The sequence below is a fragment of the Acanthaster planci genome, linkage group LG08 (assembly GCF_054643075.1).
Source record: "Acanthaster planci isolate LZ-2023a linkage group LG08, COTS_SCS, whole genome shotgun sequence".
NCBI classification, from domain to species: Eukaryota; Metazoa; Echinodermata; class Asteroidea; order Valvatida; family Acanthasteridae; genus Acanthaster; species Acanthaster planci.
In genome coordinates, this window is record NC_141784.1 from 2,458,222 (window position 1) to 2,482,434 (window position 24,213).

Below are 24,213 nucleotides of genomic sequence, written 5' to 3' on the forward strand. Positions count from 1 at the left end.
ACGTAACAAGTTTCGTTTCATTACGTGGTATCGAGGCCACAAGAGGAAACAAAGGAATTCGGACGAGCTGGCTTGCGACGCGTCGTGGAGTTGGATTAACAAAATATCGAGGTTACTTTTTTTCTTACCTATTTCAGCCTGTTTGCTGTTGGGGAAAGGATCCATTCTGGAAGTTATTTAATTCATTGCCCTAATTTTTGTCCCCGGAGTTTGCCTTAATCGGGGGGGGGGATTCTTTAACATGACCGTCTTGGTTCAATTGCGGCTCTGCAGGGTTCCCGCACAGGGCGCCCTCTCGCACTCAATAGCAAGCTAGAGGGCGCGAATTGCGGGGGCGCCACCTTCAGACATCGAGTAAAGAAGTAAAATCACACTCCTCCCCGTCACAAACTCTTGGAACGAAAGCTGCTTAATTAAATGGTGTGAAACCCAAACAAAGATGTGCTGGAACACCATATAAAAGCGGGATCATTGCCTAAGATTGGCATCTCTACGGAGGAGACCCATTTTGACATCTCTACGGAGGAGACCCATTTTCAAATAAATTGAAACATGGAGCTTGTACATATATTCGGAGTGATAATATTGTTTGGAGTTGGCCTACACGTGAATTCGGTATAATTCAGTGCCAGAGGCATTTCCAGGGCAATGACAAACACACCTTTCAACCTGCAATTCCGAACAGCACCTAATCGACCCTAACACAAGTCCATTTTGCGCTTTAATTTGCATAACCTCGTAAGAAATGGTTCAACACGATGACGGGTACTGCTGTAGATTTCGGTGTCAAGACCGACCCGGAGTCACCTCAGCAATACCCCCAAAAGGATCGGAGGCCTGCGTGTAAAGGACCCCTCTGTAGCTCGTCATACAGTCGATGGGAAAATGAAACACCCTTCAACCTTTCTACCATTGCTTTCACGCAACAAATATTTACTAAACGTTTCCAAGACTACACATTACAAAGGGTGCCTGTTTGGGGCACAACATTCAGCTTGCCGATTCCAATGGAATCGATGAAGCATCTTGGCAAGTTCCTGTATGCCTTTTCTAAACCATTTCCGTCTAAGTGAAAGGCAATTGAGTTACCAGGACTGCATATAAGCCAGCGCCGAGTGTATTTTTAGTCCATTGTTCGTAAGTACACCTGTTCTAAAGATAACGGAAGTTTTACCGCACTGTGCGAAATCCACGCAACAAATGCAAATAATTATACATGAACAGAATGGTACTTACTTTCAAGTACTTTCCTCGCAGCCTTGGTCCTCCACAGGTAGGCCTAGCTGATATCTTGTGAGTCCCAACCAACAACGTTTCTTCCTATCTACAGTACATGTATATAATATCTGTCCTACTTCTACATACCTGCATGCCTAAGGCCTGTAATAGACACAAACAAGTTGGTCATTAATTTCTTTTGAACCTAATGAAATGGAAATTCTAACAAACGGCCACAAAAATCTTCCAGTATTCTTACTGCTTTTATTTATCAAAATCCATTAAGCTCCCCAGCCGACTAATGAGTGAAAAAGTTGAAAATAATTACTGCACAAAATTCAATTCATATTTCACAAATTCTGTTGATTATTTGCTGTTCAACCATTAAGCCTAACGTCTGTACAAAACAAAGCATCAATTATATCCACTCATAATTGATTGTATAAACCACAACCCTGTGCACATGAAAGAAAACAAGTGAAATAGCAGTACTGTTTAAACGGCGAATTTATACATAAATCAGCATTTCTTTTTATCCCATGCAAAAGTGTAACAACAGGATTACTTATGAGAAAAAAATTTGTGCACACCTGTGGCATAGCCAGTGTTCTCTCCACAGACGGTGAGGGGGAGGGGACGAAACTGTGGGGTGCCCAGAACTGGTTAAAGGTGTTAACTATGGGATGTGCTTCAAAGTAATAGTTTCCAGTTTAAGCACTAATTTATGTTACAATTTATTGCAAATGACTCCAAATAACTGCAATGTAATGTTTACATTTAGCTCTCTTCCAATGGGGACGACAATTTTTCATTGGAGGGGGGGAGGGGCAAGCATAGCATGTCACGGTGAAATAGTTTTTAAATTCAGCATTTTCCAAAAATACTTTAACTAAAACCATGTCACATGCCACAACTGTCTAGGAGTCGAATGCAATTTATCCAGCTAAGCTTTTGTCTGGAAGTTACTGGTCGAAAATGTGTAGTACACACAGTGATGTCTGGATTAAAATATCAGGATGCAAATTATATATAACGGTTTGCCCGTACCCAACGTATATTAATACATCTTGAAAATATCAGGATGCAATTTCCCAACCCAGTATGAAAAATATACATGTAACAACTTACATTATTGTTCAGGTTTACATTGAATCTTGTAAAAATGGTATGGTCTGCACTCTCTTTTTTCCGCACATGTACATGTACAAACATCTGACAAGTACAATCATAAAGGCACGCTAAAACACCCAAGTTTCTAGTTTTAACAAGTTCACCCATGATGTTTTAAAAGGTGACGTAGGCTTGGTAAGGTTCTAGGCCCTATTGGTTGACTCTAAACAGCCCAAAATTTCCCTTGAATATTAATTCAAGTATTCATTCATGCAATTGCAAGTTTCACCCACATCAGATGAAGAGAAGCAGGTTGCTTTCAGCAGTGACATCAAACTTAAACTAGAAAAACTGTCATTCTAATGGCTTGACAGCCGACTTCTCATTCTAATGGCTTGACAGCCGACTTCTCATTCTAATGGCTTGACAGCCGACTTCTCATTCTAATGGCTTGACAGCCGACTTCTCATTCTAATGGCTTGACAGCCAACTTCTCATTCCAACAGCACTTCTGAAATGAAACAATCCAATACCTCCGGCACCAAAAAATACACAAAGTTAACAAAATTTAACAAAACGATTTACTAACGAAAGCACCTTTTACATTCAAATGAGGCATATGAACATCATTGCACGCAATTTTTATTTATTCTCTGTACCTTTCAGAAAGAAAAGTGTCCATCAATGCAAGTCACTGAGGTGTAATTATTAACCACTCAACACCTGTAAAACCACAATGTCCAATTAATTACAAGCAGAATTTTTCTGCACAGCAAATGTAAGGCCTGCTTTCTGGAAAGCTGCAGTGACATTTAAAACTGTTCATGAGTGTTCTTTGGATCCTGATGGCAGACGACACAGAACAGCCACACCACAATAACCTTGATTTCTCAGGCACACGGGAGAAATCATCAACGCAAGTCAAGTCCACATGACCAGGAGTAAGAACTTCTATCAAGCAGTTGCATTCATGCAGGACTCAGGTATTAATAATTAGCCACGAAACAATCCCCCAAACAGCCTGAACTCTCCTTTTGGAGGGCAAACTGACAAGATGACTACTACTTTTCCGGTTGCTGCCGGTTTCTTCACGAACGAAACGAGACAGAAGCTGAGGTTTCAGCATGTTAAGCTCACAAGGCATTTCGGGAAGTGTAGATGTGTAGAAAATGATTCAAAGGGAGGCAGGAAATCTGACTAAGGCTGGTAATTCATTCTAAACAGCCCAAAGCTAGAGAGTGTTTCATTCATTTACAGGACCACTGGCTTGCAAGATTTGCTGCATCATGGTAAAAGCAGCATTGGGCGGTAATGGCTAAACTTTGCCACCTCAGAATTAGACAGACAACATTGCACCTTTTGTTCTAATCCTTTAAATCACATCCTGCAAGGCCCCAAATTCAAGGAAGATGACGCAGGGCTTCAATTTTTATTGGTCAACTTCCTAACAAAATGCATGTATGTGGTTTCGTTTCTTTCCTGGCTCTTAGGAAAGATGGAGTTGAACCTTCTCTCTATCTTCTGAGAGAAATTGAATGCTCTCAAGACAGGATACTGTTAAAATCGTCTACTTTTTTCAGAAAGAACTTCAGGCTATCACTTCTAAACTTCAGCGACCTATCTCAGGCAGTTTTGGACAGCTCATTTACGCAAGAAGTACACCATAGACTATGTAATTTTAAAACCACATAGCCTACTCAAACAATTGCACAGTTCAGCAGTGAAATACATGAACAAAATATTCAAACAGATGCCCTGCCTACTGGATGGGTTTTACATGAACAGAAAAATGATGAAGGAAGGGCACTCCCTCTGTCAACATCATTGGCCATCATTTCTGAAATCGCACCTTCAGCTTCTCATGTATCCTCTTCCGGTCGCTTCAAGGAGTCGCTTCAGAATGTTGGCAGACTGTATTCTCTGGCCAGGAGCAGACTCAAACACGCAGCTGTAGAGGAGGTTGGACATGTTGGGCTCAAGGATTTCTGGTATGTCATGCAGCAGACCCACTGGCAACAGAATAAAATGCAGTTTCAGAAATTACAAGTTTCTCACTTTCGATGCAAAAGGAGATCTTGCCAGCACAGCACGGTTTCTTCAGTATCATCTAAAAGATTTCCACGAGGCTTTCACAGGAATCACTCATCAACTCAATATAAACAGATATATAAAATAAATTCCAAGTGCAACAAACAAAGTAATTATGCCTCTCTGGGAACTGTTGGAGAGAAAGAAAAATACAAGCCTCAAAGCCAGTATCTCTGCATTCCTGTGGTTCTGTGGTTGGAGTGGAGGAGAAACTTGGGGTGGGGAGTGCATTTCATCTGGGAGTAAGTATTGCTATCAAGCACCTCCTACTAATGTACCCAAGTCACTTTTCAACTGCCACAGAGAGGAAGTGGTGAAACTTATAAACCCTTTCTCCGGGTCTGGTCCTTGTCAAGACTGTCAAACAAAACTCAAAGATCCTCATGGGAGCAACATTACAGGAAATTGACAAATTTTCTTCCCAGTCCCCCACATGCCCAGTAGAGTGGTTGCAGGAGAGAACCTAATGGTACAGTGTATTCTACTTTGTCTTAGGGCTGCTAAGTGAACTCGAAAATTGACTAAACTTATTCACCACATGAAAATATGTGCACATGCAGTTGCGGCATTTTCCCCTTATCTAGCCAACAGCACAATTGTAATCCAGCTCGCCTACTATAGACATTTTTGTGTTTTGTTTGGTTAGGAACGTTGCCTTCATCAACAGTGCGACCAATAGAGGTTCTGCTTGGCAGCCAGCTTTCTTGTAACTACTTTCGTTGCAGAGGGATAGCATAAAAAGGTCTACTCCACTGTATCCCTGTGGAACAAGAACTCTTACCAGAAAAATGGCTACTATGCACAATCTCTATTTTCACAACTCCCAAACCTTGGAAGAGGATTTTAAAGAAAAGAGAAATTCTCCATTTTGGAAGCTCCCATTCCAAAACCTGAGCACAGTATCTAAGCGCTGGTCAAAATCAGGAGCATTTGCAAGCAGGTACCTCGGGGAAGGACAGCAGTTACCCACTGGGGGCGGCGATTGAACATGACTCCCCTTTACCATGCCAGGGGCCCTCCCACTCAGTCACAACATGCAAGATCAAGGCCACCGCATCCTCACTCACCTGTTGAAACTTGTTTCTCTTTCTCATCGTAAAAGTGGCGCAGGTACTTAGTGGAGTCCAGGTCTGAGAGGAGCTTGTGGCAGGCAAACAGCAGCATCACCTGTGAGTACTGTGGGACAACCCTGCAATCCTGCCCACCAGTCTGGAAGAGGCTCTTGGTGAATGTGACGAAGCACTCCTCGTCACATGCTGACTTGTGCTTCTGGCCTGAATCCAAATGACATTTAGTGATGTAAAGTTGAATGTCCTCAACGGAGCATAACCCTGAAAAAATTTGAAATTGAGAGCGCCTAATTCTACAAAAATACTTGCCAAAGAAAACTGAACCCTTTTTCTAGTTTGAGTAATTTCAGTTTATTAATATTAACAATTTTAAATAATTCCAAAATTAAGGTTCTCATAATGCACCGGGTGAACTCCACAACCTCATCTGGCGACTGGATCTGCCAGAATCCATTACCATTGTTACACTGGGAAGATGTAATGATGTGTCCACAAGCTCAAGCCTGAGGTTTAGGAATGTATTAGCTTGACACAAGTGACTGCAGTGCGATTTTAGAAATGGCACCTTCTCGGATTGGGCTGTATACAGTCAAGTCTTCTAAAGACCAAGCAAGTCCTCACAGGATTAAACAAGTCCTCACAAGACCAAGCAAGTCCTCACAGGACCAAACAAGCCCTCAAAAGACCAAACAAGCCCTCAAAAGACCAAGCAAGTCCTCACAGGATTAAACAAGTCCTCACAAGACCAAGCAAGTCCTCACAGGACCAAACAAGTCCTCACAAGACCAAGCAAGTCCATCATAAGTTATTACAAGTCCATCATCCTAACATGAAGCTCAAAGCCAAGCTACTGAAATGAGCTTCGTGACTTACGCATTAATAAAAGCACTCTGGTGTCACTGTTTATTTCTTATTACTTTCAACATATAGTGTACACCATTGGTTAAATTCCCTAAACCGGACTACCGCATAATCCTGAATTATCTTACTTGAAAGAAAGTAGGCCTAAATGACAGCCTCAATCAGTCTGTAAAATCTACCGCATACTACCGCATAATCCTGAATTATCTTACTTGAAAGAAAGTAGGCCTAAATGACAGCCTCAATCAGTCTGTAAAATCTGTCCACCCAGAATGCTGTAGTTTTCCAGAAAACAGAAATTTTGTTCTTTTGTTTTTACGATGGTCGGCTGACCATTGTATAAGAGTTCATTTCACTTTGCACATCACATTCTTTAAAAGGTGCCAATTTTAATTTCTTGTGTGTAGTGTTTGCAGATGTTGTGGGAGTTTCCATTTACGAATGGATAAACCTAAAAGCAGCTCAAAATATAAGGAAACTCACCAAAAGCACTGGAAACTGAAATTATAGAAACGTGAGTGTATAAGGTGTAATGTAGAAAATAAATTGGATCAGTGTGAAGTTACGGTAAATTTCATTCAAGGAAAGGATTTTCTTAATGCGAAAACTTTGCCAATTCAAAATCACCCCTAGAGCATAATGGTATGATCTAAATATGATGGCTGTCTCCAAGCAGAATGGTGAAAAGGATTTTTGTCAACAAAAAGTATGATTTCCACATGTTAAACCTTCTGTGTTTCAAGACACAATGATACTTCTTTGCTTATAATTATTAGTGAATCAACTAAGAATGGCGTTTTTAGACTTTCATTGATGTGGAAAGTGATGTGAAAGTGCGGTCACAAGAATGATTGCGCGTGCAGTGCATTATCATATATAGGCCTACTTGACTGTGTTCCTGGATGAAGTTTTTTCATGAATCTGCAATGCTACATTGTCCAGAAGGCCCATTACTCCAAGGTAAATTCACTGATTACTCCTAGCCGTTGAAAACTGCTCCATTTTAAAGGGAATGCAAACCTGTCATGCCTGTTTCTCACCCTGACCCCGTGGATGTTGTTTGCTTACTACAAACGGCATGTAATATCCAAAGATTTTACGCAAGATAAAATACAAGACCTTTGATTTATATGTAAGCGTTGAAAATGCTGTGCTGTTTTTCTTGAATTTCACAGTTTTTTCGCAGTTGACCCAAACATGAAAGAAATTGGTGGAATATAAGTTGCAGTGAATAATATAAACTGTAATCAGCCAATCTCATGGAATTACGACAAAAAACAATGGTGTTCACTACCTTTAAGCATTTGGCCTGTGATTGACTTTGACTGAAATTGACTGCAATAAATACTGTCTCAATAATTTACCTGGCGATATGTCACGCTTGTCTATGATCATTATATCCTCCAGATCAAGCAACTGTATGCGTCCGTCGGCTGTCACTGCAAAATTGTCATAGGAGAAATCCGCAAAAATGACCATCCAGTCACTGCTGGCGTTCTGGAAATCGTGGATCATCTGCAAGATCTGTCGAGCCAGATCAGCACGAACGTCCCAGGATGCGTCGAGATATTCACTCAGCGGTACCCCAGCTTCAGCCACAACGATCATGCGGCCGCACTCGCCCAGATAGGCCGGGAAGTACTTCTGGAGTTCAGGAACATACTGATGGAAAAACTGATCAGAAAGAATACACTATGAGTCAAATGAAACAAGGTTTAAGCACACTTTTTCCATATTGCCTTTTTGGCATAAACATTTGGAAGAGTGATCAAGGTCATCATTCTATAAACTTGGATATGAGTATCTGCAAATGTCTTTTTATTTCCACTGTTCAAAATGTTCATTGGGCCTGTAAGGCTGTATACTCCAAAGTATCTCTGTTGAATTCAGATTTATGATGTTGTGAAGTACAATGGATTTGTTTTCGGCTTTAGATCAAACAAAAAATAGATGTGTTTCAAATTACCTGACCCAACCTAGAAAATCACACAGAACCGATATCTTTTTATTCGACAAACCAATAAAATAAAAACTTATGATACCTTGCCCTGAGCCTTCTTTTGTGTACATCGTCCTGTACACTGTATTGTTTTAATTATTTTTTTTGCATGAGCTGGACGGCTCTTGTATGTTTGTATTGCAACAACCAGCTGCTTTACTACTCAATCATGGTGCTGATATGTAATATTGACGTGCACATGCACAGTATTAATCTGACTTAGTACGTGTTACAAATATAAGCACCCCCCCAAACAAAATACAGACTATCATCCGACCCTAATTTTTTTGGCTATAAAATTTCGAGTAAAAATTTTTTTACCCAACCAACCACCCTAATTTATTTTTCACTGTAATAGGAAACACAACTAATCTTTTGTTTGGCCTTATGTAACTAAAGATAATTTCTGCTGGTTTCCCAGTGTTACATAGCATAACAGCTAGCTATACCCCCACTCTCCTGGATCTTTCTTTTTTTATTCTATTTCCAAAAAATTCAGTATCCATGAAGTCACTACATTATGTTGAAATGCGCATTTTGGCATACCCTGCAACAGTCTGCTCCAGCTAGAACCCACCAACTACAACACAAAATTGAATAGCCAAACATCCCACACCAGGTAACCCTGCCTTCAGAACATTTTACTCTATCACATCAGCACACTATAGCCTGCCTTGAGGAGATTATGCAAGCCCATTCATCATTTCTGACACAATAACAGAATTAGGAAATGGTATTACGTCTATCTGCTGTTCCCTTTGGAAGGTCGGAAAGGTTAGATATGTGCGTGAACTACCACGGGGCAGTCTTGATCCCACTATGAATAGACCCAGATTTTTTATAAAGTAACAGTGCCTGGAAAGTGCAAGATTTCAACAGTAAACTAGAACTGTCCCCATCTCTTAATCCTCCTAACCTCCTACATCCTCCCCAGCGCACCTTCTTTGCAACACTGCCAAGTTTATTGGCACATCGCATAATTTGTGGCTATTTCTTTACATGTGCATGTCATTGTCAAGCACCTAACTCAGAGCACCAACAGGAAACCTACCCATGATGAGTGAAATTTCAACAGACTGGAATGTAAGCTGTCTTTTGGAGGACAGGAAGCCAAGTATTTCTGGCTTCCTGGAAAGGGAAATCTTGATTATATTGTGACTCTCCCAATGTACAGAACATCACCATCTGTTCTGCGGCTCAGCAAGAAAACCCCAGGCTGAGGGGAATTAGTTCTCCATGTAGCCAGGGAACAGAGGAATGATCCGGGAGGGTCAACTTTGGGGCTTGGTACTCTAAAAAAATATTTCATGAGGCTACGACAGTAACATTAGTGAGTAGTTGATACTTGTACGAGACTGACATTTTTAAGTTAGTCACGACCACAAACTTCAATAATGAAGTGCTCTTTTGTAGACTGCAGCATTAATGTTTGTGGCAAGAGGCAATGGTGCGATAACCGTCATTTCCTCCTGACTAATTTTAAAAAAACAGCCGCAGACGAAAACACTTCCAAAGCTATTTTCAGCAATATTCAATCACTGTCCATGTGTGACTTAATTTTGATCCAAATCAACCTCAAAGGCACACACTTCTTGATTTATTTTTATATTTCCATTTTGAGATGAAAAAAACCAATTAAAGTCCACTGTGGAATTGAGGAAACAATGCACAAAGTGGAAAGTGCATCACATCACAGCACAAATAACAGGTCGTTATTTTCATTATGACCCATCCTGACTAGCTGGAAATGACAAGCCCTATCATTTATGATGAGGGAAAGACACGGACGGACGGTAAAAGTCTATTGGTATTGCTAGTTATGCCTCACAAATGATTGACCAGGATTGTGCCAGTGCAGTTGCAGCTTCCGTATGCTGAACAACACCAGATCAGTGGTGTCAATCTAGATTGTCAGGACTTCACAATCAGACACTAAATAAAATTAGATCATCCTCTCATTGAACTACCCATTCATTTCCCAAGTATGACTAACAATGATGACAGCTACTACTTTGTTGGGTCACATTCTTGTGTGGCCATTAACACACAGGCCTGTCAGCCCATATCATCCCTCCTCTCATGTAGGTCAGTTTGATCTCAAGTAAAAACCTGCTCATCAGATAAAACATTTGCATAGCTGCTCTGTGCAAATGAATACGAATCTGGGCTGGTTCTCTCCAGAACACATTATTGTTAGTGGCAAATGCTCCAGCTACAACTAGTTTGTTTCCTGAATCTGAATCTCACAGCAGAGCCCTGAACCTGATAAAACCAGCAGAACTGAAGTTGATGAAATGGGAAATGACTGAATTAACCCGTCTACACATTTCTCTTGCCCAAGTTTTTTTAAGGATAGTGTTGTGTGCAAGATCTTTAGGAAATACTTAAAGAATAACACCTGCATCTCTTACGCCGGTTGCCAATTATCCCGTTACCTATATGGTTTCAGAACAGTCATTTATTATTTCAGCGTTACGAGTGTCCTGCTGTCATCACAGCTTTGCTGATAGACGCATCATCCTTTCTTCAAAGTGAGCTCATGAATGTCAGGTGTTCAATGAAGTGAAATACCATCTGCAGCTAAGAACATTAGTAATGACCCAGCATGTTCTCTAGCCATATGCTTCACCTCAGAGTATACTAAAAAGAACTAACCAACCTTGACAGCCCAAAAAACAAGCTTTAGAGTTTGATTTTCTCTGGACAAACAAACCTTCACTTCTGGCATAAACAGGAATGGCTTTCAAACACCAGTGTAATCTGGAGGAATCCAGACAGGGTTAAAGCATGGTTTGGTTTAAGGAGTGATTTCCCTGACAACCTGTCTGTCAGCAGTTGATAAAGGATCAGAAATGTCAGATAGCAAGGCCGTCCACGAAAAACTCTCAGTAGACATACATTAACTCTGCAACTCCCAATGTTGAGAATGGGAATGCCCAAAAACTCCTACTCCATTGACTTTTGATTAGCTCCTTTTATTTTGCCATATGTTTTCCTATTATTCCAGACTTCAAAGCCATTCACAGTAGCCTAGGGACATAATTTTATTGTTCCTCAGCTTGACTGTTCTTCCAAGGGTGCAGCTTGAGAAGGGAACATTAGTGGGTGAAGGGTGGGGTGGGGGTTAATCCTTTGGAGGCAGTTTGTGAATCCCTGCCACCACAGGTAACCTAGGGCTGGAGTTTCCATTTCCAACATGTCTCCAGGGCTTCATTATTCACTCTATTACCTGGAGCTGACCATAAATTAAGTCTGTCACCCTGCCTACTCCCAGGGGCATGATAACAGGATCAGTTTTCACCTGGTTAATGACCTCGAAATGACCTTAATTGGGCTCTGGATCCATGCCTTGGTCTTGGGCCAATTAATGCTGTGAGTGATGTTTTTGTGGTCTGCATGATGGAAGTTACCCTTTCTGATGAGCCAAACTTAAATATGCACACAACCAACATTTTTTCTCTCACATTCAAAACCCCCAGCCATATGACCTATCATTCATAAAGCCACAGTATTTTTTTTCATACACATCACATGAAATAATTGATGAAATGTGCATGCAATTCATTCATTTTAATTGGACAGTACATGTGAGTGTATGGCTTTCACTGTCATAATGGACTGATAATAAGCCTACACTTCAACAACAAATGCTTACATATATACCTCAATTTTGAATCATTTTTATATTTTCTGTACATTCTTAATCACTATGCTGTTTACTTTTTATTTGACTAATGCTACACAAAGCTCACATTAGTCTTATTCAAAGGCTGACCTATATCTGTCCTAATGTGGAAAAAGGCCCAAACTGACCTCAAACACGACTGACCCACAAGGCCCACATCACAATTAATTAATACCTTCAGCAGAAGCCCCTCCGGATTCAAAAGCAAGGAAGTCATGAGGGTGGCAATCTCCGGTGAGTAGTCCCTGGTCCACCTGTTGAGGCCATACAAGTCCTTCAGCTGTGCTAGGAACCGTTCACTGGCACACAGCACTAAGCTAGAAGAAAAGAAAAGCAGAAAATCCAAATCATAAATTTACAATGATTTATCCCCCCATGACAGGAAGTAAAATTTCATATGAGCTCCAGGCAGCTAACTCTTGAAATGGCAAAGAATTCCACCTTTGAATGTTTCTCGGTCTCTATGACAACTCATTCAAATTTATGACTGTCCTTTAAGTCTAAAATTACATTCCAACCATGTAGTTTCCCCAGTTCCGCTCTATATGCCTCGGGAGGATCCTAAACCAGAATGCTACATCCTGAAGCCCTCTAACTCTGAGAATTCTAAACATGATCTTGGGGGACAACCTCTTGGTAACTGGGTTGAAATATTTTGGTCGCTGTTCACTTCTGGGAGAAAAACATGACTGTTCTTATCTCCTGCAACTCTCTGAAAGTGTTTAATATTGTTTTTAATACCAATTTTGTTTGTTTGTTTTTAGGGGCTTTCCTTCCAGATATAATGTTGATAACCCCCCCCCCCCAGATGCGTATAATCAAACTATGCATTTATGAAAAAGCTTTTGGGGGGGCATATTTACGTATGTGCACTACTTTGAGTCAGCTTTGAGTCATCTTTGGCAAGGTTTATGCAAGCTTGTCCAAAAGGAATAAAGGAAAAACACAAATCAAACTCTTTTTAGGGTTTTAAGAATGTGCCAGAATCTAGACGAATTGTTTACAGAGTAACAAGAACATCACCAGTAAACAAAAACTCAGGATTCTTTTTTGGAGGGGATATTTCTTCTAAAGTCTACATAAGAGTAAACTGGCAAAAACATTTCTATAGTCTCCACTTGGGATTAGGGCCATTCAATCCAATTTGACGGACAGTGCTGAGGTTATTTTAGCTCAATTTTTTTTAATTTTTCTATTCTAATTTACCCCCACTCAACTACTTCAGTAAAAGAGTGTAGTGCAGGGTTTTGATTAATGATTAAATTCTATGTCATACTGTCAACCTCCACAGAGTACAATATAAATTTTAGAACGAGCACTTTATAATTCACTAACGACCACATGGATCTGATTGAGGAACTGACACCTTCAAATACATATTTTTTGGAATCAATTATGTAAAATGCATACAGTGCATGAAGGCCACAAAACAACAGAGAGTTTCGTTGCTGACTATAAACAAAATAAACTTCTACTGGCATCTCCTTTACACTACGTTTTCACATTTTTCATCTTTAGGGCTCGGCATCCTGTAGCAACACACACATTTATTTTGTACAGTGGTGACACTTGCATTGTATGGCTTGAGAATGCTCTTGATCCAGGCACCACTTCAATATTAGCAGTCTGTGTGAGACTGCTGACCTTCAAATACTTTTTTGCCACACAATGGAAACAAAGATTTGTTCATAATCCATAACACAAAAGACCTGGCAAGTGATTTACAAGTAGGTTACTTGATTATTTCCATGCCAAACTGCATGTTGTCAACTAATAGGACAATGGCGAACTGTTACAGATCTGTCCTCTTTATCACATACGAGTGTGTTGCACTTTTTAAGCAAAAAAAAAATCACTGAAGCCTTCAATGGTGAAAGATTGAGTTCACTCCCGCTTCAAATATTTTCCACAAAGTTATGAATGCTTTTTAGTAAAAGAGTGAAATACTGACCCTCAAATTTGTACTTTTGAGGCGAGCCTGAAACTGATGGAAAAACTGGTCATAGCCAAGCACAGAGTCATCTCAAATATGGACAATTATTTTGTACCACTAACTACACTATGCAAATCCCAACCAACCTTTCATCTAGACAGATCATAAACTTCTGCCTTTGTATCTCTCATCTGGAACGCAACAATATCTGACAAAGGACCCTATACTGTTGTTAGTTTAGGCAACACAATGGTTCATTTAAAGGATTCTCTAAGAGGCTTTCAACGACATGTATATTTGTATCATGATTTTACTTACCATTCACATCACACAAAGGCCTCGATTCCCTACAGGCTATGCAACAAAGCCCACCAGGGTTCAAGTAAAATGCTTACCAGACCCAAAGATTACCATGGCGACCAGTGGCAACCATTGTAAGGGCCAAGTACACCTTTCAAGGTTGTGAAAACCGATACACTGTGCCTACACCTGTGCTAATAATTTTAATACTGTCTCCAGAACATAATAAACGTGATGTATGTAGACTGCATTGAGAGGACGCAATCCTGGTGACCCGCCACCGTGCTCTCCTTGGTGTGTATTTATGTGTGCATGAAACTGCAGTCTACCCTGTTACCAGAACATGGCAGTTTCAATATACATGTATTGTTCATGTTAACTTTGTGGAAAAAATAATGTCCGTATCAAGCAGTTAGAAAAAAGTGGAACTGAACAATTGGTGTTTCTGAAAATACATGTACTCCATCCTTTTCATGGCTGTGAATGTCCCACATTATGCTCCTGCTTTGTACATACACCAGTCCACAAAAAGCATTACAGCAGGATATATAGGAAAGCCATACAGTCCAGTGCAAAGGTAACAATAGTCAACCGTACTTTTGAAATGAGGTTGATCTAGAAATCTGTCTTTAATGCAGAGTTTCAATGCAAACATAGTGCTGGTTCCTTTTTTCAATTACAGGTTCCTGAATCTAATGTATTAGCTGAAAAAAAAACAACTGGCCAGACCCAATTGAGGTACACGTATATGACATCTGAGGTAAATGTTGCAGTCAGCAAAATGGAAAGTCAAAGCAACAGAAACCAACCAACAGGGCACTGCCCTCTAGGTGATAGCCTCTGTGCAGAGACGACGAAAACAAGACAATGCTTTAATCATTTAACCCCCACCAAAAAGAAGGCCTTCCCTTTCAGACTGTAACCTTTTAAGTAATTTCCAAAGGTGTATGGAGGGCACAACTGACACCATGGTGTTTGTTATTTCTGGTAGCTCCTCTGGACACAGGATGACAGCTCCTTTCCCCTCTGCTTGTACCCCCTCTGCCAGAATCTCTCTCTCTTCCTCCTGCATCTCATTGTTGTGACACCCAAGTGTCTGTCAAATCCACTCAGTGGTTTCCTATTCCCCACTGGGCCGCTTACTTCAAATCGCTTGTCAGTTACCTTTTTGGCAGTCAAGCTTACTGGAGGTAAAGTGATGGATTACAGGCAAGCATGGGGAATATTCTTTGTTCAGCTCTCCTCAACTATGCCCAAGTCAAAAAACAAGCCCCAATCTGTTGTTTAGTCTGGATTCCTGTTCAGTGGTCTCATTGATTTCCTTTAAGCCATGGCCCTGCCTGTTTACAAAATAGCCATTTGGTTTTGGCTAAAACCTATTATTGCCCACGGCTCAGGCACTGGTGGTCAGACCACAGAAGACCTACCTGGTCAGCTTCAGTGAACGAAAATACCAAATGCAGAATGTGCACCAGCCTTTCACAAAAGTTTGTAATTAGGTAGAAGGATAGCGTTTCACAACAACGTTGAAAAAAGAAATCAAATTATCTGCCAAGAATAGTATCACAAAGAAACAGGGCACCAATGTTATTCAATACCATTTCTAACCTCCTAGTCAAACTCAATTGATGGACAACCAACATCTACTGTACGATTGTCAAGGGATTTCACAAATTTTGATAGCATGCAGTGGTGCCTCAAAACAGTGATACATATATTGTGCTGTGGTCTTTCAATAAAAGGGCCATCATGTATGCTGTGTAGAGCAAGTTCGGTCCACAACATCATACAAGCAAAGTATCTTCGCTTCATTAGATACAAGGAGACCTACCAGTAAAAGGGTCCCCACCATATCGCTTGTAAAAAGGGATTTCTCTACCACGCTTTGTCTGGAAGAGTTTCCCTTGTGTTTGGGGTGCAGTTACTGCATGTGAAATGAAGTGAAAACTAGACGACAGGTGACAGTGCCAATCAAAGTGTCAATCAGGGTTCAGGACACATAAAAATCCTGGTCAAACCATGATTTAGGTGTTTTCAGACAGTAAAAAGTAAATCAATAAAACGTGTCACAAGTGAATGCCAGCTGCATGATCTTATCTGTTTGATTGCCTTGGCTCTTACAGAAGTGGTGATGATAAACACTCATCCCTCAGACATTTGCCTAGGGGCGTACATGCTGCTTTTTTTCTGCGCTTGACACCAGCATTCAATGGAAAACAAACTAAACTTTGTGGCACATTGCTGACAATTGAGTCTTTCAAAATTTCAAAGGCCACAAAAAAAACATGCGTTGACCCATTTTTTTCTCCAAATTTCAATTCGAGTTTCTTCAGGCAACCATGGTGCAACAGCCAAAAGTTACTAGACAAAGGAAGCACTAGCTGTCACAACACTGCTTTATATTCATTTTTGTGAGGACAAAAACCCAATCTGTGAAAATTACAGGAACATAAGAGGCATGTCAGCATATCCTGTTGGAAGAAAACATCCAACCATAAAACCAAGTTTAACTGCCTTGCAGAGGAAGTGTGGTTATTACATCAAGGATGCTGTGCCTATATTTTACACTAAACAAGCTGGTTTATCCTTTGCAGCAAAATACTACCATACTTTCAAAGGTCAGAGTGATGTCCAGTTCTCCGTATTCGGTACATTTACCTAAAGAGGGGAAAAGGTTATACATGTATTTGTATGTACAAGTACCATGTACCATGTACATGTAGCATGAAACTGTGTTGTGTTTTTACAAGGACTGGTTGGGAAAATGACCCCGAAGAGGCCAGATTGTCAATGGCTTTATCTGTTAGTTGGGCAAAGAATAACACAATATTCAACTTCATGTCAGATGCTGATCTTGGACAAGTGACCCAAATGCCACATACCAAAGGTAAACAGTGATTTTGGAGAAATGAAACAAGAAGATGGAGAAACTTGAGGTGGGTTTATTGGCCTTGAAAGAAAACCAAATTGTTCAGGTTAATAAATGCTCCCTCCATAAGTTTTTGACATGTTATTTCAGGTTTGCTTCCTTTGGATAATTATCTCCCTACAGACACAAGAACTGCATTTCAGCATTGATAAAACTAGTGCATAATTGAACAAAAGTCAATACTGACCCCAGAGAAGAAGCAGTCGTCTGTGCCACTTTGTACGCATCCTTGCGAATGTACTCCACTTCCAATGCCATCCTGCTTGACAAATGTGAGTGCAGAATGTCCCAACTCACATCGCAAGACTGATTGGGCCGGATGCGCCGGCTACTGTTCTGGCAGACAAAATGGTCCAAACGCTTGAACTCGCTCGGGTTGGCCAAGTGCTTTCCGACGACCTGCTGCCCCTCCATGCGGCCAAAGAAAACCCCCTTGCTCTGGGCATGCCCAGGCGTTTCCATGTCCAGAGTGATATTCCCTGAATAAAACTTATCACAAAGGGTGGTGCCATAGCAACCCGGGCATTTTTCCTCCTGAAGAACGGCAGGAGAAACTTTAGAGAAGTGCCTGAAAGGTTGTGAGCTGATCCTTGATGCCATTTCCAGCGACTGTTCTTTACCTCCCGCCTTTTCCTCGACCCCATCACCTTTTGAGGCTTGACGGGCATACTGTTGCACTCCTACTCCAAAGTCCTTAGCTGAGAAGTCCTTGGAAGCAACACTCTCACCCCTCGTCTGGCTCTCTTTCCACATTCCAAAATTCCATGGATCTTGAGAAGTCGGCAGGGCTAGGTTCTGGAAATCTTTTGCTGTCCGCTCAAAGGATCCAAGACCAAGGTTGAAGAACTGCACACAAACCAGTGAGCAGAGAAGAAGTCCAAGGAGGAGGCTCATTCTCCTCCGAACACGGAATGGGAGCATCTTGCATGAGGTTCAATCCACAGCAAGCAAAGTCATTGGCCAGGAAATAAAGATGGTTCTTCAGGAAATAGCCCTGTTAAAAAATAAACAGGAAGTTACTTTTTAAACATTATTTTTGAAAGCAGTAGAAAAGCACCTCGAATGTTTGATGTCCCAAATACTTCTTTGAGGCATGGTTATATTAACTGAAAATTAAACAAGTCAGAGATCTATGAGGGCTGTAACAATGCAATGAATCAGAAATCATATCTCACATCAAAAGGGCACTTTCAATCTGCAAAGGAGAAAAATCTGTTGTCCTCAATGGTTTTCACCAACCAAAGTGCGATGTCTTGTGAATTTTATTATGTCCATCAGCATTTGGGCATTGGGCAAGACAGACAAAAACTCAGACGGCTCATTTGGGTTTCTTACTGAGTGTTGCAGAAAAGGAAATGACTAAAACGGTAAGGAATTCCACGTCTGGGTTGTTTTCCCAGACAATAGAGGGAACGTTAGTAGATTTCCCGGGGGGGGAGGGGGGAGAAAGTAGACAAAGCTACATATGGAAACATGTATACTACTTAGTATTCAATGTGGCCAAACCCTTTTAATAAACACACTTTTCAAACGCACAACATACATTGTATGAAGCGTGTGTAAACATGTTCCCCATTTCGAAGCAGCATGTGGGGCCTTTGATAAGAGCATAACCTAGCCCTAACCCCCAGGGTGTATGTAAAATCTTAGTGAAATTGGAGGAATTGGGACTGTTAGGGCTATCAAGGCCCCTGGCTATAACTGTATGAACACTCATAGGACACAACAATTACTGACTGAATGTATTTTATGAAAGGAAATTCGTGGAAGGAAAAGACATTAGTAGTGGCCAGTTTGTGCTGATCTGTTTACAATATACCTGCTGATGTCATCCATGGGAGTCGACATTATGCATGCAACATATATTTTACATGTATTAAATGGCTCAGTGATGGTCCAAAATATAATTGCAAACTTTTGCATGCACAGGGCTCCATCAGGAAAAAGCTACAGCAGAAGAATTCTCACAAGGAGCGTCTGAAAGAAAAAAAATTGTCAAGGGCAGTAGACCTCCCCCCCCCAAAAAAAATAAAAAGATTGTTTCAAAATAAATATTTATATACCAGACAGACTTTCCAGGACACTTTGCAGTTTCCATGCAGTTCTGATATCTTCCCCCTCTGGGCATAAAGCCACCATTGACCATCACTTAGAAGCACATGCTGGCCATTTTTGCATTATGACACTGATAAACTGCAGTTGCACTGAGTGGAAATGTTTATAGAAGTGATATGACGCTGTGATAAGTTTGTTGAGACAACTGCACACATGGAAATACATGGCAGAGTCCAACCCATCAATTCAGTGTACACTTTTAACACAACGAGAACAGATTTTCCGACAGCATTTAAGGGCCATTCACCAAGTATGCTGTGCCTTGCATGAAATAAAGGAGACTAAAGACTTCAAATGGCCATAAGCCAGCAGACAGTACTACACACAAAGTCAATGTAACACAGAGAGGCTATAACAAACCACTTCATCTGCATCTTAGTACCCCAACTGCTCAACCCTGATTTGAAATTATGGCATCTGAAAATATCAGTGAGCCCTTGAAGAGCTTCATGCTGCGATCCTTGCAGTGGAGTCTATGGAAGGTGTGACAGATTAGTATGTTTTAGCAATTAACACACTGAAATATTAAGTGGTTAAGAAAAAAACAAGGAAAGGGTACATTAACTCGTGAGAGTGAATGAGGAAGATTTTATTTTCACGACAGGCTGACACATGGATTTCAGTATTAGGATATATCTTGCAACAAGGCTACAGTACATCAAACAACAAACAGACGCGGTAAGTCCAAATTCTACAAAATTACAAGGCCACTAAAAACAACAAGGCAAAGAAGTGTTTTCATTTCTGATTATCCTATTTAATGGCTGGGTTATCTTGCCATTTGTTGATTTTTAACCTCTGCTACTTTGGTGCAATAAAGTAGGTCAATTATACCATTACACTTAGAGGTGGGTACAATCTCTGGCAAATGGAGGTGTTGGCAAAATGGAAATTTTTCTTCAAAAATAACTCTCCTATTTTTCACCCATAAAAGAATCTGGCAGGAGTTCCATGAACAAACATCACTAATTTTTCCTTGCAGTGGTAAATCATCCATCAGAAAGAGATACCGTACTAAATAAACACTCAATTTAGCAGGAAAAATATTCAAGCATTTACTTGGAAAATACAACTTTTCATACCAGTCTGACAGAGTTTGTGCACAGGGTGGCAAGTGATGTTCATGTATGGAACTCTTTCCAAAGAATCGTCAATCCCACCCCCACCGGAGTAGACCATTTGGATACAATATGGCAGTGTTGCTTGGGCTGGTCCTCCGAAAAGACGCCACTTGCCGACTGATATGATGCATAGGCCTAGACCACTTTGTCATTCAAAAGGTATTAAAAGTCACAAGGTCAGTTCTGTAAAGAGCACGTGATTGGCAGAGTTATATTACTAACTGTGTAATATCTTGGAAGAATTTTACTAAATATACATGGAGTGAATATGGCAAATGACCACGTGACGTAGTAACAGGAAATGATATTCATAGATGGCATTGGCAATGTACATTTGTAGCGCCCAGAAGAGGGGGCTTACCCCCACATCCCTCGGTATGACCAACAACCAAATCTGTACCATTGTTTCATATTAGAGATGCAAGCTTTTTGAAGTAGGCTACTTTTCCGGTGCGGTCTGCGTCCTGTTTATCATGTTCCTTCTTCGCTTAGTGCATGCGGCAGACGTACATATTCCACTCACCTCTCTCCTTCGGTCATTTCCCTCTGTAAGCTGCACATCTGCCAAATATCTGTGTTGATTCCCAACAAACCAGGTTCCGTCCGGGTCAATGCCACATTAAATTCAAGGACTCTAACCTTACATGCAGACGTACGTGCGAGGGGCAGACGACACGCTCCACATCACTGTCGACTCTCGCCCGAAATGAGCCTAGTGGTTGTACATGTACATCACGCGCGCATACACAATACATGTACATTGTCACCCGCTTTCAGCCAATACACATCAAGCTGTGGCAGCTTTGTGACGTACATAATTGTACAAGAGAAACAAATGTCATACCGGTCGGAACAATTTTCTGTCATTAAGGACAAATTTAATCAACTTTAAGCAAACAAGTACAGGTAGGCCTACTCATCCATAACAATCGACGGGTCAACCAAAATTGAACCTTTGCGGTGCTGGCGCGCAAGTGAAGTTGTGCCGGCGATCATCGAACGGACCTGTGGCAATCAAACATACACGCAGACTGACGGTACGATACGCATCAACTTTTTTTTCGTTCAGCCAATGAAAACCCAGTGTACTCAGGTGGGCGTGTTATTATGTGATCGGTCGGCCAATCATAAATCTTTTTACACGAGTAATGTCAGCCGACAGTTAGTATTGGCTTATCTTCGTTTGATTTCTCGCCAAAGGAATGTCGAACAAAGAACAGTAACGATCACCTACTCCGATTTTATGATCCCAACGAGAAACAAACATGACAAAGAAAAGTTTTGCAAAAAGAGCAGCAGATACACGGCGTTAAACGAGATAATTGTGTGCATTTCATTGAAATACTTACAATAAAGCTTCCATAAAAATTCTTAACATACATTGACACGCACAATAACCCTCTCAGGTTTCCGTCCAACGAGGTTGCAAATCGTATGATAATAAGTTCATAGGTAAGGCCTAAGTGCTGGTGTTCTGTCTTATCACCTTTCTGTGTATTTTGGGGGGACTGAACACGTATATTATACATGTTACGCAACTGATTTGGTAAATGACAGTGCATGGAACGTTGTGTTGCTCCATTGCTCATAACAGGGATGATTTAAACCCTTTGAGATGTCCTTTTCTTCCGTGGGAACATTTCTGTACAGCGTGACTATATATAGCTCAGCGAGGGTTTAGACCATATGTACCCTCTAAACACATAGGAACTACGAGTAATTTCGACGTAAATTCCCACGCATTGCGACAAAAAACGCTTCACAGGACAATTGACGGTGCCATCATAATTGATGAAGATAGCCATGGCGTCAGTGACTCCATGGCGCCAAGACGGTTCCATTTTCTGACAGAGTAATAGTTAACTCTCTCCATTCCGCCCCCTCATTGTTACACTGTTCACTCAAGAAAAAAGCCAATAAAATGACTGAATTGTGAGAAGACATTATGTCCCGCTTGATTAGAGCATGCGGTGGGCGATTGAGTTAGCACTTTGGACAAGCTGGTTGGTTGACGGGTGCTTGACAGTTTGTTCAGTACTGAAGCACAGTCATAAAGGATTGTACCACGGGCCTAGGAACTTCTTGGATTAGGAACAGATAATCCCAATTGTCCATGCTATTAAAGGAGTAAGAAGTATCAATGCGTAGGATTATCCACATTATTTGACTGACAATCCTTAAGCCGATTATCTCTCTATTGTGACACGAGAGTGTCTTTATCTTGCGATCTTGTTTTTCCACCCCAATGAAACAGTTCTGAAAGAAATTGATTTTTATTTCTGTGGAAGCTGCTGTTCGCGAGGTAAAACCGGAACTTTCTTTTGTAGTGACTACATTCTAAGGATGCTGCTCCTAAGCATGCGTGTATATATTCCCTCGATCCTTACAAGTAGCTTTGCTAGGCTGCCTAAACTATGATGTGAACAAAATAAAGACGGGATAGGGTATAAGTGATTGTGTGCTTAAATGTCATAGGTTTACTTATCCACGAAGAGCGACGATAGGCCGTTCTTTTAACACTGAGAAAGTATTGTCAATTAATAACTATGCGGGCCGAACGGGAATTCAAGCTCAACGCAAATTTTTGCTGCCAAAAATGAATGCAGAATTTTAGTATAATACGAAATACTCTTGAACAATATAATTATGGACGTTAAACAGTGAACAATGACCCCCCCTGCATGCAGTCATATAACTCAAGGTTACACCAGAATAACGTACAATTTATATGATTTAAAAGTGTAATCTCAGGTCTCTGCTGCGGGAATAAAGGGATTCCACCGTTAGTTAAAAGCAAGGGTCAAACTGTATCTTAAACATATTAACTTACGTCTGACACTCGACGTGGTTTTCTCGAAACACTACTGCCTTCATCCAAATGGGTACTGCGCAGTGATGAGTGAAATGAGCCATCCTATTTGAAACTTTGTACCTCACCTACGTTAACACGACCCGAAACTAATTTGGTCAGATATTCCTACCTTTTGACAGCTCTTAACGAGCCCTGGTGTAGTTTCCAACTTCTCCGTAGAGAGATACTTTCCCCGATTGTTGTTTACCTTCAGGTTGCGAGGTTAATGACCGTTTGAGAGTGATGTCACATCAAACGAGTAGGCACTGACGGTCGCGCCTATTGTTGTTTGTGATTCCAAGTACAACTCCGGCCACAGCAGACAGTGGTTTTCTGTCGGGATACAGTTCAACTTCGGTTAACTTAAAATCGGAAGTTGCTGTCTTAAATAAATCTGGACGATGGTTGGCAGAACGTTCCCTGTCTCCAGTACCGACTCTCAGCTCGCTGTGTTCTGGTATGTGATGCCAGAATAGAACCCGGCATAGCATAAAGCCCTACACGACCCTTCTATTGAATACGCCTTTAGGTTACACCGCCACAAAAATAAGTCAACATCTTTTGACTACATTGTTACACACTTGCGCGGATCATACTGTACATTGTCGTATTTCAAAGGTTCTAGGGGGTATCAACGAGGCGCAGGACTTTTGTATTCGAAATGGCCTGTGGAGGAGGTCTGATTGTTAGGATGCAGACTGCAGAGACCCCCGTGAGAGTGTTACAGGCGGTGAGATGGATGCGCGCGGGGGTTGAGGATCTGCGAACCCTTACAAGTTCAGATTATGGAGAGATGACGGTGCACATAGCAGGTTTTTCTTAGTCTACGCGGGTGCGCTTTTCACCAAGATCTCCGTTAAGTTGACAAAATCATGCAGTCAGTCCAATTTAGAAGTATGTGCTTGTAGTTTAATTGATCGCTGCTTTACTGAC

The 24,213-nt window shown here is 41.0% G+C and overlaps 1 protein-coding gene across 6 annotated transcripts; it reads right to left on the reverse strand.

Annotated features, from left to right (window-relative positions):
* Positions 1 to 1,462: 1,462 nt before the first annotated feature.
* Positions 1,463 to 23,880, reverse strand: LOC110976019 (divergent protein kinase domain 2A-like). 6 transcript variants are annotated; one of them, XR_015426184.1, is made up of 7 exons: positions 20,953 to 21,454; positions 17,381 to 18,187; positions 12,207 to 12,348; positions 7,712 to 8,021; positions 5,484 to 5,747; positions 2,792 to 4,337; positions 1,463 to 2,679 (listed from the first exon to the last, which is right to left on the reverse strand). XR_015426184.1 is itself a non-coding variant. In XM_087140201.1 (6 exons), exons 2-6 carry the CDS (start codon positions 18,112 to 18,114, stop codon positions 4,180 to 4,182), a joined length of 1,608 nt encoding a protein of 535 aa, XP_086996327.1. In that variant the 5' UTR covers positions 18,115 to 18,187; positions 23,411 to 23,880; the 3' UTR covers positions 1,463 to 4,179. The 6 variants fall into 6 exon arrangements, 5 of the variants coding, with proteins under 5 accessions (XP_086996327.1, XP_086996326.1, XP_022084630.2 ...); XM_087140201.1 differs by lacking the exon at positions 20,953 to 21,454 and adding an exon at positions 23,411 to 23,880 and having other exon boundaries at positions 1,463 to 4,337; XM_087140200.1 differs by having other exon boundaries at positions 1,463 to 4,337.
* Between the last annotated feature and the right edge of the window lie 333 nt (positions 23,881 to 24,213).

What these genes read in the sequence shown, in the direction of transcription:
- LOC110976019 (XM_087140201.1), bottom strand. Translation starts at nt 18,114, where the DNA reads ATGCTCCCATTCCGTGTTCGGAGGAGAATGAGCCTCCTCCTTGGACTT. An exon ending in CGGAGGGGCTTCTGCTGAAG is followed by an intron (nt 8,022 to 12,206) that starts GTATTAATTAAT and finishes CTTTCTGATCAG; the next exon opens with TTTTTCCATCAGTATGTTCC. An exon ending in AGAGAAACAAGTTTCAACAG is followed by an intron (nt 4,338 to 5,483) that starts GTGAGTGAGGAT and finishes TTCTGTTGCCAG; the next exon opens with TGGGTCTGCTGCATGACATA.